Source organism: Choloepus didactylus, chromosome 4 (genome assembly GCF_015220235.1).
Source record: "Choloepus didactylus isolate mChoDid1 chromosome 4, mChoDid1.pri, whole genome shotgun sequence".
Taxonomy (NCBI): domain Eukaryota; kingdom Metazoa; phylum Chordata; class Mammalia; order Pilosa; family Megalonychidae; genus Choloepus; species Choloepus didactylus.
This window is the reverse complement of record NC_051310.1, coordinates 15,664,905-15,681,497: the sequence shown is the minus strand read 5'-3', so window position 1 is coordinate 15,681,497 and position 16,593 is coordinate 15,664,905. Positions and strand designations below refer to the sequence as shown.

Genomic DNA, 16,593 nt, shown 5'->3' with positions numbered 1-16,593 from the left:
CCCTTCTCCTCCAAACACTGTTAGCAAAAGGTGGCCCAAGCTGCAGCTTGCCTGGTCATGGGCCAGTAGGAGTCTTGAAAGCTTTGCTGAGGGGAAAAGACCTGGAACAAAGGGATCATCCAGAGAAAAGCCCTGTTCGTCCCTGGGGAAGGCCTGGGCAGGGTCCCCAGGTGGCCGTGTGCCCGCCTGGAGAGGTCCTTCCGTGGTGGGCAGCTGCTTTGCATCCCAGAAGCCAGGGGTCTGGGCCACGCCTCAGACAAGTCCAGAGCCTCCAGGACTCCTTCTGATCAGACTGAAGAGGTGCCTGGCAGCACCAGCACTGCTTTCTGCTCTTGTCCATATTTGGCAGAAAGTTCTAGGGTTCATAATTAACGTGTGTAGTTTTCTGGTAAAAATGCCTCGCATATTTCTTTGCCCCCAATCCCAACTCTTGCCCTATCCTTCCAGGTTCTCGGCATCCACCTAAACAAATGGAGACTGGACCGGAAGCTGGGTATCTACGTGCTGGTTCTCTATGCCATTTTCTTGTCCTTCTCAATAATGATAGAGTTTAATGTCTTCACCTTCGTCAACTTGCCGATGTGCCGAGAAGACGATTAAAGCTGAGCCGCTGCCCGTGGGGAGCCGTTCCAGACACCCCATGATGCTGGCATCCTCCTCTCTCTGCTTCCCCCACCACGAATCTCGCCTGCATCCGCAGCCACCGTCTTGTTCCTTTGTCCACCAGAAGGAAAAGCCACCGTGGCCTCTGTCTGGTCACAGGCCAGGCTGCCGGACATCCTCCTCCTCGCTGGAGTTCCACCCCCAAAGGCAAGATTCAGGGGCAGTTGTTTGAGCAGCTTTCCAGACCTCTGAGCTGCCAGCCGTGGGGATGTGGCGAGCATCTCCATTCTCTCTTGCACACTTTGGAAGAAAGCGTGGTTTGTCTTTCTTTGTCGCGTGGGCAGCCTTGGACATGGGGCAGTCGGCGAGCATGAGTCTCGCGGGGCAAGTGCAAAATGGGAATGCTGTTGTCAAGTGTAACCTCTGGGCTAGAGGGCAGGAGCTCAGGATGCAGGATGTGCTGCTGAGAGCCTCCGACTCTGCTGGAGGCACTTTAGGTGCAGAGGGGTAAGGCCTCAACCTGTTGGGGTTTGGGGCAGTGCCTGCAGTTTTTCTGGGAAAATTGGAAGAATGTAAACAGTTTTTCACTGCATTAAGAGAGAAAAACAAGTGACTATTCTTACCAGTTTTACTGATGCATTCAGAGAACAAGCAATGAAATACTAAAAATAAAATATCATATAGATCGCAATACTTGAAAAATCTCATTCTGCACAAAAGGACCACAATGGGAATCAAAGAGGTAATGCCTGTAGAAAACACAACCTGTGTGTGTCACCTTGCGTTGGCACTGAGCTGTTCAGTTTGGAATCTAGAAAGAGGTAAGAGACTAACATCAAAATGGGTGCTGATTCCAAGATGCAGCAGAGACTGTAGTTTACAGCTACACATTCCAGAACTTCTGTACTGTTTGTTTGTGTTTGTTGATGCTCTAGTCTCAAAAGCACCCTGTTGAAAAACTCAGTTGTTCATATGCCCAACAAATCTCCAGTATCCTGCTCCGGTGGAATGAGCAGGGCCAGAAGTGATGGTTAATGACGAGAGGTGTCCTGAAAATCAATTGCTTTCAGGTTAGCTGAAGGCAAGTTTGGAAAACCATGGCTTAGAACTTTGAGAGCTAAGTTACTTGAACCTCATTAGTTTGCTGCAAAGGAAAGGCCAAGGACAGGAGGCTGATTGCAAAGTAGATAGAAAACTCTTAAGACAATCTTCAACTGCTTCCTAGCTCTAAAATATATGTATATGTTAAAAAGGCATATGAACGCAAACCGTTCACGGTTTCTTAAAAGAAAGCACAATTAATTTTGTATAGAGTCTGTTTTTATTTTTTTAATGTTTCTATTGCAAAAGTCTATCAGATTTGATGTACTTTTAATACTGGGATATTTTGCATGGAAGACCATATGGGAACTACCCTGATGATGTGAGAAAGGGAGGTTTTTAGTGATTCATCTAAAACCAGATTTCGGTGATGTTGTCAAACGTGAGTTCAAATCCAGTAACTAATCCCTTCATGAAACACAAGGTTGGTGCCCCCCGTTGGAAGTTGTGACTATGCTCGTGGTGGCCTCCCGAATTTCGAAAGGAGGAAATTTTACAGCTTGGGTCCCTTGAGTCCCCTTGAGCATGAGCCTAAGGTGGGACCAAGCTCCCGTCCCCAGGCTTCGATTCTGTTTCCACAGCAGTATTTGCAGTTACACTGAGTTAAGGCTTCTCTTTGCTCCTCCACCTAGATGCTGGGCTCCGTGGTCTCCATGTTGAGGGCCGGGATTTCCCTGAGAAATCAGCTAAGCAGGAGGCCAGGGAAGCTGTTCGTCATTTAATTGAATGTTAGATGCAGGGGGTTTCAGAGCCCTTGCAATCACTCTGTGTCCTCATGGCACAGCCCCCTGGACTCTCCCGCTTTACAGACTAATCCGAGTTTCAAAGTGTCCCATATCAGTTTTGATTCTCAAATGTTAAGTACGAATCATTCTCCTCATTTAACAGAAAATTGAACCTTGAGAGGTCAAGTGACTCAAGGTCAGTGGTCATTAAAGCAGCAAAATGTGGACCGAGCTCCAGCACTGCCCCTGTCCCCTCCATGTGGGTTTGCCGTCCTTGGGTGGATGGGAGCAGGTGTATGTCTTTGCCCTCTTGGTTGGTTCTTACTGAGTCAGAACCTCATCAAATATTTAACCAATTCCTGGGACCTCCAGGTCATATCCTGATATGTGTCTGTATCCAATGTCCCTTTTTTTTCTGAAAAACATTAAGAGATATTTTTAGCTACCACAAGGCACAGGCCACATGGCCCACTGGTGTTCAATTCTCTGAATTCTTATGATGCATTCAGAGAACATCCTAATGGCCTCCTCTTCCTCAGCAGAATCCATTTGAGGTTTAAAGTGTACTGCGGTTGCAGTTTGAGACTAGAAAATAATGTTTTTAAATCTGTAGAGCACTTCTCGTGGCTAATTTTCTTTTGACTTTAATGTGCCAATGTAATTTTCTAAGGGTCTATGCATTTATTATATCTAGAAAACTAATATATATATATACATGCTGTAGGTGAAAAATATTCTCTTTTTTAACTAAATATTTTTCCATCACAAGTTTAAAGAATTGCTTGATTAATTAGGCCTTCATTTTAAAGTAATGCTTTTATCACTACCCAGGACTGCTTCCTTTATTTTATTCCCAAAGCTAATTAGCATGGGATAATTACTCTGCTGTAAAAATAGGCAATTAAAAAATAAATTTAGCTCTTCTAATTGGGGGCAGAAAAGAAAAGCAAATTGTTTTTCTCAGAAAATATCTGTGGAAGCAGAAACAGGTGGTTCCTGACAATTCTTGCTTTGGAGTTTGTCCTTAACCCAGCCCAAGCACGGTTAGGGTGGAAGGTGTCGCAGTATCTTAGAGCCTGGCCCCTGGGGAAGGTTCTAGGCCAGCTGCAAGGAGAGACTAAGTGGTTCCGGGTCCCGTGGGCAGGTCAGAGTTGACCCCACACTCTCCTCCCTCTGTCCCCTCCCCCAGCCTTCCCACAACCACTCCCAGGTCTGCTGGCTCCTGTGCTCCCCTGGTCACCTGCACGTCCACCTGCGCACAGACCCGCTGCCCTGGGGAGTTGCCTCCTGTTCACTGTGTCTCATCTTTTGGGGCCACTGCTTGCTTCTGTCCCATCAGGCCCTCCCTTTACGGATCCAAGTAGCTGGTAAGATACTAACCCTCCCTGAGCCAGGTGAAACCAGAGCGTGTGCCCATCACCTGAGGGCAGCCCTGCAGACCCCTGACCAAAGACCCCCTCCTGGGCATCCCAGGGTCTGGGCCCGAGGGAAGGAACCACCTGCTGTTGCCTGTTGATCATGGCTTATGTGAGAACCAACAAGTATCAGCAGAGGAACTTGGGGAGCCCTGGCCTCCCTAAACAGGGTGGGAATTCGTTAGGCATGGCTGGCATCCCAGCCCGACACCCTTCTTTCCTCCTGGGCCGCCGCCTCCGAGTCCTAGGGCTGGGGGTGGACAGACGCCACTCGGGCGAGAAAAGCAGGAGAGGATCCCAGCGCCCTTGTCGGAGCCTCACAGGCTGAAGCTGCTTTCTACCCAGCCCTTCCTCCCCTGGAGGAAAACAGGCTGCGGGGCTTAGGGTACTGGAACAGCAGGGGTTCTGTTAACATGTTTTGGAATTTCTCCACTGGAGTCAACAGGAGAGAAGCAGAGACCTTTCTGCATGGCTGGCGCAGGCTCAGCGAGCTGTGGGTTCTGCTGGGGGCGCCTCCACCCCCGCCCCGTCCGCCCTGACTGTGGATGGGCACGGAGGGGAGGGACCGTGCTCTTCTCCCCCCGCGCCCACCTTCACCTTCCTTCCTTGCTGGCCCTGTGTTCCCTGGCTGGAAAAGCGTGCTACTTTGCACATGTGCTAGGCTTTCAGCAAAGGCTTGTTGCTTGAATAAACTTGCCACTTAGGGCAAAAATCTCCGGGAGATTGTATCCACACGCTGGGGTTTAAATATTCACGGGTCTGTGTAATGCCCTCTGCCCATGATTGCTGTGTGCAGTTGTCCTCCCCCAGGGGCAGTTAGTGGGTAGATTCAGGACAACCAAGATGGTCCCTGGCTCCACAGCTTCATCACCACATGGTGCCCATAGAAACTTCCAGGAATTTCTGAAAATTCCCCTGGACAAGCTGTGGGTGGCAGGAAGCCCCTCATCCCCCACCTGCCTCCCTGGACGCATCACGCTATCTCCCTGGCCTCTGCCCGCTCGTATGTGGATTCATCCAGAGAGCATGCGGGCACCCCGGCCAGGTGTGGACCCTTCCTTTCTGGCTTTCCTGCCCCAGCTGCTGACCATGGGAGCCGCTTAGGAGGAAGCCTCACTGGGGCCCTCTAAAAGCATGGAGAAGGGCCCCTCTGGTACTCGGTGTGAATCTTCTCCCATGTGTTAGTCACGTAGGTGGTAGAACCAGAGCGAGGGGAGGCTTTCCGTGAGCCCATCCCACAAGGCAAAGAACCTGGCAGGTGAGGGGGATACAGATCTTGTTGCTCCATTAGAGCCACGGCTTTTGCAAACTTGGCTTAAGTGGGGGCCCCTTTGCCTTGCAGCAGAGAGCACGTTACACAAAGGTACAGACTGTTAAATGGTATTTCAATTTAGATTGTTTTATGTGCTTGTTAATAATGAAAACTAAGTTGGGACACTAGCGTTGTGCTTAACGTCAGGTCTGGTAGCTGGCGGGAGAATGCCCAGCCGTCACAGCACTTCCCAACCCAGGGGAAGCAAGTGCCTGCCTGAAACTGGGAAAAGAGGCACTTTCCCCTGCTTCTGCCACCAGAATAGAGATGTTTTCTCCATCAGGACAGGGAAGGCAGCTTGGGGCAAGGTGGAGGTGGTGTTGGAGCTTGGATTATTACACATGGGCTTGGGTTGTAAACATTCTACCTTTTCAATGACAGGCGGGTCTCAGGTTCCATTTGTCTCTGCTAAATTCTCCAGCACTTCTGAGCACGTGGTGTCGTGGGCACATGGCCGTGCTCATTTACGCTTAATACATTGTGTGGTCTCAGTGTCCAGTTGTCTAAGTTGTGTGTCCTCTTCCCACTGCTCAGTCAGCAGGGGCTAAGAATTTGCTCACTTCTGGTCGAGGAAAATGTCTACCCCCTGCATGTCCAGGGACAATGCTGGGGCCATGGGAGGCACGTCTGTGAGCTGAAAATACCCACTGTGCCTATGCGAACGGCGAGCCCTTGGCCGTGTGGCTCTTTTGTCTCTTAGATTTATGGGTCTGGGGTTGGCTGCTCCTTAGTTAATAGTCACAATGACAAGTACCAGCTTAGGCCACACCAATTGCCACAGTTGCCAGAATTCACACAGCTGCTGCTTATTCAACACGTTGGTCAGGACGTTTCTATAGATGAGGCCAGTCAAATCCTTAATCCTGGAGTGTGTGGGTCCCTTCCACCCCCAGCTGGGAAACAAATTTGTTAAGGGGTCAAGAGAGGGAGCATACGGCTTTTGGTTTCTAGTTGCTCCGTTTGGTATGATCAGCCTTGGTGTAGAAGGGGAGGGTCTCAAACAACAGAGCCCCCTGCTGCCTCTCCAGAATTCCCAAGAAAGGAGTTCCCAAGTCCATCTCATATGGACACATGGTCTTCTTTTGAACAGAAGGAACAAGTCCCTCCTACTACTAAAAATGGGATGCAAGCGATGCAGCTTTGTTTGTCCAAATAAAGTATTCCAGTGGGGTTTTTCTGGCCACCAGGGTGTCTCTGCCCTCACCTTTCCAAGGTGCCCTTCTGAGCTGTAGACCCCACTATCCACTTGCTCTCACATGCAGCTTGAACCAGGGGCATTCTGGCATCTAGCCAAAGAGCTGTGGCAGAGCCACTGTGGCTGGCTCTCGGGGAGCCCCACAGAGGGACTGGGTGTCCGATTTAGAGCCCACTTTCCTGGCAGGGTGTCCTCTGCCTGTGTCTCCCATCCAGCAGCTGCCAGCCAGGAGTTGTTGCTCAGTGTCTGAACACAAAGAGAGCCTTGATTACCTTGAGAGGAAAGAGGGCTGCCAGCCAGACGGGGCCAGGCCCAAGGCAGACGTGGCAGCTGCCAAGCAAAGGGCCAAGCTGGGAGGGCCCGAGCACATCCAAGATGCCGGAGAGGCAGACTGGGCATGGGTCCCACAGGACCCCTGGATCTTCCTTGGTGAGTCAGGGCTTACCAAGGAAGACGTACATGGAACCGGAGGACCCTCATGTCCAGAAAGAACCTACCAAAACCAAGAACTTCTGAGGCTGCTACACATTGCTTGAGCCTCACAAGACATTTCTGGCATGCTGGGCTGAACACCGCCACATTTGTCCATTTTCTCTTACAGGCAAGCAGGAGCAATGAGTTGAGAAGCTGTAAATAATGAATCTTTATCCCACTATTTATTTTTTCAATAACTGACCTTCTGCACTGTGAATGCTCTGTGATATGAGATTCCTAGTTCAATAAAACTATCATTAAATTTGAATGAATTAATATTATTGGTTGCTCAACACTGGCATGAGTTTATTTTTATTGTGAAGAAAACTCTAGACTAAATATGAATTACACCTTCATAAAAAATCTAGCAGTCAGTATTGTGATGCAATATATCAAAATCTGTACACTGTCAATAAAATAAACAAAAGCAAGTTGTCTTTCACTATATATAGCTTCCATTCACATTTAATTTTTGAAAGAATTGCTTACACTGGAGTAACAGCCATTTGAAACTATTTCTGTTTACATATTGAGAGAAAATAAACTTCAAAAAGATTGAGGACTGGAGCTTCTTAATGATGATGATGGATAATGAATAAATCAGGGCAGAGCCCTCATCACTGATCTTGGCTAATGTCCTTGAGTCTGGATGCTCTGACCCTTCCCTGACCCACCAGCAGTGCTGGCTTCATGGGGTGGGGTTGGAGACCTGTGCTCAGAAGGGCGCCATACTTGGTTGTCACCATCTTGAAACTCTTAATGACTTGAATCAAGAGGCCCCACATCTCTACTTTGCACTGGGACCTGCAAATTATGTAGTCGGTTCCTGCTCATCAGGAATAAAGTTTATGGGATCAGCTCTTGTGTCATGGGATACTGAGGTTGGGGAAAGTGGTTCTGGTTAATTCCTTCGTTCTACAAAAGGTTTCGGAGCCCCACCTGCCCCCAGATCTCGTGCCGCTGCTGACTTGAACAAGCACGCACATCACCAGGGGATCTTGTTAAAAAGCAGACCCTGGTTCAGTCGGTCTGGGGTGAAGCCAGGAGGCTACATTTCTCAGAAGCTCCAGGTGAGGCCAGTGCTGCTTGTCCACTTTGAGTAGCAAGAAGATACTCAAATGGGATCTGAACACCGGTTTATTATCAATCTGAGAGTTAGTGAATATAAACATTTATGGCGACATGATGAATAATTTTATGTCTGAATCTGTTTTGTTGTGCTTTTCGTAGTAATTTGTTTTTATTAAACTTGATAAAAATATAAATCGCCAATGGATTGGAGATTCTTTTTTAATTATTTATAATCTTTCCTACAGATAATTTGAGAGGTTCTACTTTAGATGAGAGTCACCCAGAAATCTCTTTTTGTGTTAACTCTTTCCTGTTTAAAGTCAACCTAGGATTCACAAAGTACTTTGCCTTGGTAATTCCAGTTCAGTAACTCCGTGGGTCCCTCAATCATCTGGGGTTTCATGGCTTTCAGAGCCAGTGAAACACGGGAAGGGGGTATCCTTCCTCCTTCCCAGGTGAGGAAGTGAGGGACGGAGAGGATATGTGCTGTGCCCAGGGTCTCCCATCTGCTCGCTGTTAAGAACCAGCCTTAGAAGCTGGGTCTCCTCCTTGGCCAGGGCTGCCCAGAGCAGAGAAGGTAGCGGGCATTGGGCTACATTGGGCAAGCTCAGTTCCTCAACTGATTTTGCAACTCTTGTCTCCACCCACTCACTTTTGACACTTTCTAAAAATTGCACAGGCCATGCCAAGCTCGCCAGCGTTCTGGTGCAGGCCGTCTGCTTAAATGAGGTTGCCCGGGTCTGGCTAACTGGGGCGGTTGTGCGCCTTGAGGTTCTCCGGTGCGGGACACAGGCCTGCTCCCCCGCTTCTCGCTTCTGCCCTGTTGCTGGCCGGTGTCCAGAGGGGAGCCAGGAGGAGGCAGGGGAGTGGACTTTGACCCCTCTCCCTCCCCGCCAAGGGCTCCTTTCTGAGGCTGAGCCTACACTCACCGCCCCTGGGGTCTCCCATCGCACCCTCCACCTCGGGGAGCCCCACGGAATGTGTCATCAGACCCCAATAATCCCTGGGCCTCTGTTCTCAGTCACGCTGTAGTTTTTAATACTGTGGATCTTGTCCTTAACAAACCAACAGTCTCACTCTTCTGGTTCTCTCCACCTCTCTGGTTCTTCATCCGCTTCCCTGGCTTCCCCTCCATGTTAATATTTCTATTACAGCCCACCCTGGAGGCTCTTTCTTCTAGCCCAAGGTTCTCAATCCTGGCACCCACTGAGGTCATCTGAGGAGCCTTAGAACACACAGACCCCACCTAGAGGTGATCAGCTTGGTCTGGGAGCTCCCCAGGGGATTCGAATATGTGACCAATGCCAGAAAAGGGTATGCAGCTCCACCCACGTGCTCAGCCTCCCCAGACAGCAGGGACAAGCCCCTCTCTGCTAACCCCAAACTGATCCCTCCAGCCCCAATGTTCTGACTCCCTCCAGAGCTGCTGAGTCACTCTGATCTCCAACCAGACTCCTCAGCTGGAGGCCCTCCAAGCCCCTCAAAGTCAGTGCTCAAAAAAGAACAACCCAATTTTTTTAGTGGGCAAATGTTCCCGTCAGCTTTATGCCTAATAGTAAAAAAAAAAAAAAAAAAAAAAAAAAAAAAAAAAAAAAAAAAAAGAAGAGAAAACTCAAACATCCATCAACAGGTGGAGTGAAGGAGAAATAATTCTAAAGAAATGCTGAGATAATCAGTTTAAAATAATCTTAAACAAATATTGAACTCCAGATAATGATACTCAGGCTAAAGCATTTCAGGGTGGAGAGCAATGATGTCTGCAACTTACTTTGACTGTAACAAAAACATCCGATGGCCCTGCCCCATCAGGATGATGGAGCGAGATCCTTCTGTCCCCTCACAGAAGCTTTGAACAACCAGCAAGAACTGGCAGAAACTCTTTCTCAAAGCTCTAGTAAAAAAGTGTGAAAAGAAATAAAATGAAATAGAGTCACTGTGGCTAAGACATTTAAACAATGAGTCAGGAGGTCATTCAGGAGATTACTCTGCAAATTTCAGCCAGATATCACAAATCACAAAAGTCTACAAAACCCCAAGCAACAATGTTCCTCAAAACCCTCCAGACATCTGGACACCATAAACCACAAGATAAAGGAATCAGTAAACTATCTAACTTAAAGGACATTTGGAACACCCCAACATCCACCAATCATAAACAATTTACGTCATCTTCTTTTTTAAAAAAACCCTTGCCTGGAAGACCCAAAATGGGACACAATTTGGGTTGCTACCTGGATCTGTGCAATTCTAAGACTGCAAATATAAAGCCTTTGTTGCCAGGAATGTAGACCCGGCATCGTGGGACGGAGAACATCTTCTTGACCAAAAGGGGGATGTGAAAGGAAATGAAATAAGCTTCAGTGGCAGAGAGATTCCAAAACAAGCCGAGAGATCACTCTGGTGGGCACTCTTACACACACTTTAGACAACCCTTTTTAGGTTCTAAAGAATTGGGGTAGCTGGTGGTGGATACCTGAAACTATCAAACTACAACCCAGAACCCATGAATCTCGAAGACAGTTGTATAAAAATGTAGCTTATGAGGGGTGACAATGGGATTGGGAAAGCCATAAGGACCAAACTCCACTTTGTCTAGTTTATGGATGGATGTGTAGAAAAGTAGTGGAAGGAAAGAAACAGACAAAGGTACCCAGTGTTCTTTTTTACTTCAATTGCTCTTTTTCACTCTAATTATTATTTTTGTTATTTTTGTGTGTGTGCTAATGAAGGTGTCAGGGATTGATTTAGGTGATGAATGTACAACTATGTAATGGTACTGTAAACAATCGAAAGTACGATTTGTTTTGTATGACTGCGTGGTATGTGAATATATCTCAATAAAATGATTAAAAAATAAATAAATAAATAAAATAAAGCCTTTGTTGCCTTGCAGCTCACTTTGTTATTTCTTGGTAGACAAAGGTACGTGCCAAATGAAGAAAAAGGCTACTTAAAAGCAGTAGGCTCTCCTGGCACCCTGGCTTGCCCCTTCCCCGTTCCTCCCAGCTTGGCACGGAGCCAGCTGACTCTCCCACTGCAGATTGCTGGTCCGTTCCAGAGGTAGTAACCCTCATGGACACACTGGCAGCATGGATGGCTGACCCAATCTATCTGGCAGTGGCCTGAGGGACTCGCCACATAGAACTTGCTCTGCATGTAGCAGGTGGTTTGGAGAGCTCTCCTACAGGACACTGGGACAGCGGCCACGTGGCTGCTGGGGCAAGGATGGCTGGCTGGAGGCCATGCAGTACCGAGCCCCAGACAGGGAGGAAACTGTTTCCTAGGGAAGAGGGGACATTCCTATCTGTGTAAGTGGGGGGAATTACCAAGGCCACATGACCGAGACAAGAGACAGGAAGGATAAGGGATACCCCTACACTTGGGAGCTAGTCTCTAAATTCATTGTGTGAATAATTTCTCCAGGAGAGACCTTGTGAAGTCAATCTGCAAAGACTGGGAAAGGTGTTTTCTCTTCCCTTTTTTAATTTTTATTTTTTGTTAGCTCCTAGCATTCAAGGAAAGCTGGATACAAGCTTAAGGAACAGATGCCTCAGCTTAAATTCCAGCAATAACACATTATAATATCAAAATGTCCAGGTTTCTACAAAATAAGACAAAACACACAAAGAAACAGAAAGTGATGGCCCAAGCAAAGGAAAAAATTAAACAGTAGCAACCATCAGTGAGGAGAATCAGACCGGGGAGAAGCCAAAGACTTTTTTAAAAATGGTCCTAAGTATGCTCAAGGAGCTAAAGGAAAACGTGAACAGAGAACTAAAGGAAATCAGGAAAACAACAGACGAACACAAACAGAATACCATAGAGAGATGGAAATTATGAAAAAACAAAACAGAGCTAAAGACCACAGTAACAGAAATTTAAAAATCTCTAGAAGGATTCAACAGCGTATTGGAGCTGGAAGAAGAAAGGTTCCATGACATTGAATATAAGACAATTGAAATTATATAGTCTGAGGAACAGAAAGATGAAAGAATTAAGAAAAGTGAACAGAGGAACCTGTGGAACACCATCAAGCATGCTGGTATGTGCAATGTGGAAGTCCCAGAAGGAGAAGGAAGAGAGAAAGGGGCAGAGACAATATTCAAAAAAATAATGACTGAAAATTTCCCAAATATGATTATACACATCCAAGATACTTGATGAATCCAAGCAGGATAAACCCAAATATTCCCACACCACACCATGTTATAACCAAATTGTTAAATGCCAAAGATAAAGAGAGAATTCTGAAGGCCACAAGAGAGAAGGAATGTTCCACATACCAGGGAGCCTCAGTAAGTTTAAGTGCTGATTTTTCTTCAGAAACCGTGGAGGAAGATGGCAGTGGGATGACATACGGAAAGTGCTGAAAGCCAAAAACTGCCAACCAAGAATTCTATAACCGACAAAACTGTCTTTCAAAAGTAAAGGAGGGGTTGAGATATTCCCAGATGAACAAAAGCTGTGGGAGTTGGGGATAAGTCTGGACCCTGCAATGTGTGATTGAGAAAGACTTCTTGACTAAAAAAGGGAACAGAAATGAAACAAAATAAAGTTTCAGTAGATGAGAGATTTCAAATAGAGTCGAGAGGTCATTCTGGAGGGCATTCTTGTGCATTATATAGATCCCCTTTTTAGTTTTTAGTATGCGGAAATAACTAGAAGGAAATACCTGCAACTGTTGAACTGCAACCCAGTAGCCTTGATTCTTGAAGACGATTGTATAACCATGTATCTTACACTGTGTGACTGTGTGATTGTGAAAACCTTGTGGCTCACACTCCCTTTATCTAGTGTATGGACAGATGAGTAGAAAAATGGACACAAAAAGTAAGTGAATAATGGGAGAGGGGGGCTGGGGGTAAGGGATGTTTTGGGTGTTCTTTTTTACTTGTATTTTAATTTTTTTTTGGAGTAATGAATATGTTTAAAAAATTGATTGTGGTGATGAATGCGCAACTATATGATGGTACTGTGAACAATTGATTGTATACTTGGGATTGTATGGTATATGAAAATATTTTAATAAAGTTTAGTTAAAAAAAAATAAAGGTTGAGAAAAATTGTACTATGAGACTGATATGAACTGTGACATGGAAAGTGTATATTGAGCATTTATATGGTTACATAATATCCAAAATAGTCTTTTACAAATGGTCTTTATGTTCATTTAAGTCTTTTTATTAAGAATCATTTTTGAAAAAGTTCAATTCTTTATGAATAAACCCATATTATTCAAAATTATTTTAATTCCCAGGCTTCAAGGAGAAAGTGTTCTTTACTTAGAATCCACCAACAATGTGCATTTTAAAATTCTTCTACCATTCATCCAGAAATAAAATTAATTTTGCCACTTCAAAAAAAAAAAAAAAACAGCTGTGGGAGTTTGGGAGTTTGTCACCAATAGACCCGCCCTACAAGAGATGCTGCAGAGAGTTCTGCAGGTCCAGGGGAAAGGGCACTCACTAGTCAATAGTTCAAAACTGAAGAAATGAGGATCTCTAGTAAGGATAGCTAACGACGTAGGTAAATATAAATGCCAGTACTATTGCATTTTTGTGTTTGAAACTCACTTTTTACTTTCTACAGGATTTAAAAGACAAAGGCATAAAAATCTAATGGTAAATCAGTTGTTTTGGACCCATAAGGTATAAATATGCACTCTGTGACAATAACTACATAAAGGTGGGGTGGGGGGTAGTATGGGAACATAGTTTGTATCTACTGTTGAAGTTAAGTTGGTTTCCAAGCAAACAAGAGTTTGTTAAAGATTTAGGATATTACCTTTAAGCCCCATGGTAACTACAAAGAAAATACAGAGTGTCTGCAAGCTCAGATAGACAGAAATTAGAGTACAGGTTGCCAGGGGTGGGGAACAATGAGAATGGGGTTAATGCATAATGGGTGTAGGGTTTCTATTTGGGGAGATGGGGAAGTTTCAGTAATGGAAGGTGGTGAGGGTACCACAACACTGTAAATATGAGCAATCGCCCTGAATGATGCATTTGGGAGTGGTTGAGATGGGAAGATTTATGTTATATGTATGTTCCCACATTAAAAATAAAAAGAGCAACTAAAGAGACAATGACAATTAAATGCAATATGTGGTCCTGGATGGGATCTATCAAGGGAGGAGAAAAGGCTTTAAAGGACATTATTGGGACATGCGAAAAACTTGGAATATAGACTGTAAGATTTATATCAATGTTAAATTTCTTGAATGTTATAATTGCCTTTAAGGTGGTTACATAAGTGAATGTCTTTGTTCTTAGGAAATGTACACGGCAGTATCAAATGTTCATGGAGCACAATGTATACAGACTACACTTAAGTGTTCAGAAAATGGATTGACAGATTGATAGATAGACAGATGGGTAGGTAGATGGATTGATTGATGGATAGATAGAATGATATGACAAATGTGGTAAAATGTTAAAACCGGTGGACCTGGTTACTGGGGGTTAGGGCTCTCCAGAGGGATAGGAGCATGCGAGAGTTCTCTGTATGCAGTGGGTTTTATTTTTGTGACTGTCCTGTAAGTTGAAAAGTATTTCAAGATAAAAAGTTTAAAGCCAAAACAACAACAACAAAAACCACCACTACCACCACCACCACCACAACAACAACAAAAACAATAAAAAACCCAAGGTGGATGGCTAGGTATTGGGCAGATTATGATAAAGCCAGTTTAGCAAAATGTTGATGGTAGAATGTAGGTAGTGAACATCTGGATGTTCACCATACAGTTTTCAACTTTTCTGTGTTTGAACATTTTCTTAATAAAATGGGGAAAAAACAAGCTCATTCACCCACCCCCAAATCTACTCCTGCTATGGCCACTATCTCAAGAATATCACCATCTCATCAGTCATCTGGCTGCAAATTGTCGACTCTGTCCACTGGCCCCAGCGTTGGACACAATGATCACTCTTCCCATGTCTGCCCGTGCAATCTTTTCTGCGGTGTCTCCCTCTCGGTCTGCTAGTTCCTCCCTGGTCCAGCCACAGGCTCTCACCTGATCTCCCTGCATCTACCCTCCTTCTCTTCCCAATCTGTCCTCCACCCAGCAGCCCTACTCACCCATCTTGGACTTTGACCTCCAGAACCGTAAAAGAGTGCATTTGTGTGGTTTTAAGACACTACATTTGTGGTGGTTTGTTCCAGGAGCCACTGGACGCTAATAGAGGACCCAAGAGTCAGTGTGGAAAGAGGTGAAGCGGGAGATGTGGCCGAGGGTGAGGCTGGGGGCCGGCCCCTGGGAGGGCAGGCTGTGGGGAGCCCCTGAAGGCTGCTAAGTAGGGGGGTGGCTGCTGCAGATTCCAGTTTGTGAGCCATCTCTCTAGCCACAGTGGGGAGAGTGGCTGGGCCAGGGCAGGTGGCGAGACTGGGACGAGAACTATCCACAGGCTTCCAAACCCCAGAGAGGTGGTGAGGATGCTCGCAGAGGGGAGAGACGGGCGAAGGGTAGAGGCACACGTGGCCTGGGTGATTTGTTGGCTTGTGTCTAGTGCTGTCACTCCCGGATTTGGGACCTGATGATCAGGGATCAGGGAGAGAGAGAGGAGCAGGGAAAGGCCCCCAGGGGGAGGCAGGTGTGGGGCAATGGGAGATGACGAGCCCATTTGGAACATGCAAGTCTGGGACGCCTGTGGAACGTTGGCTACATTACTTAGCTTCTCAGAGACGCTGTCCCAGTCCCCTCTGCAAAACTAGGATCACGAACCCTACTGCACAGATTGTTAAGAGATAATCTGTGATAATGTATCCTCATCACCCGGCCTGGTGCCTCTGATTTAGCAAACACCCAGGGATGGCAAATATTATTGTAGGTGAAGCACAGACACCTGCAGCAAATGATAAACCGCTCCGTTTAAAGGTTTAACCCTTGTTGCCTCGCTGCTTTCTCTCCAAGGGGCTTATCTCCCTGGACAAGGAAGGGCACGTACGTGAGGCTTGAAAACAAGGCCTGGGAATGAAGAGGAGTTTCTGTTCTCAGTTAGTACATCGAGAACCAAGCCTAGAGGACTCGGGGGAAGGTTTCTCCTGGAGGGTGAGAAGATCCTGCCCTCTTCTCGGATCAGCCCTGGGGCTGGGGGGAGTGAGAGGAAGGAGAGGTGGGAGGACCTAAAATTGCCTTCTCTGGGTTTCTGCTTTGGGAGAGGGTATGGGAGATAAAGCTATGGGGAACAAAGGGTGGCTCTGGCCACACTCTGCCCTCGGAGCCTCTCGGGGAAGCACGTGGAGGCAGAGCCGAGCTGGGCTGGCTGGCAGAGTCCCAGTGCAGGGTGGCATGGCCCAGCACACACAGAGGGCGCTGCCCGTACCCGGAGGACCTGGCAGATCTCCTGTGGGGCCGCTGGCCTGCTAGCAGGGGCTGAGAAGTGGCAGAGGCTGAGGGGTCTGTAGAACCAGCAAGGACTGTGGTGAAACTGAGCCAGGGAGAGTGTAACCACTGGGCTAAGACTGGGCCAGGATAGTCCTAGTTTGACCCCTGGGAGTCCTGAGTCCCAGGAAACCCCTCAGGCCCAAGCAAACCAGGAAGGATGGCCACCCTAGGCAGGGCCAGCTCACTCGGCATGTGACCTGTGCAGTGCCTTGAGCCCCGGCTTAGAGGGCCCCCCTAGGAATCCCCTGCTTGGTTTAATGCTCTGATATCCCCATCCTGACATGCTTAATACTTTTTGAACAAGGAGCCCC

The 16,593-nt window shown here is 46.7% G+C and overlaps 1 protein-coding gene across 3 annotated transcripts in view; it reads left to right on the top strand.

Moving 5' to 3' along the window:
* The window catches only part of SLC24A4 (solute carrier family 24 member 4), a 162,371-nt gene extending 154,282 nt beyond the window's left edge, over window positions 1-8,089 (top strand). For all 3 annotated transcript variants that reach the window (XM_037832031.1, XM_037832032.1, XM_037832034.1), the window contains one exon: window positions 448-8,089. In XM_037832031.1, coding sequence (XP_037687959.1) covers window positions 448-600 — 153 coding nt within the window. In that variant the 3' untranslated portion in view covers window positions 601-8,089. The remainder of the gene's footprint in view (window positions 1-447) is intronic.
* The last annotated feature ends 8,504 nt before the right edge of the window (window positions 8,090-16,593 follow it).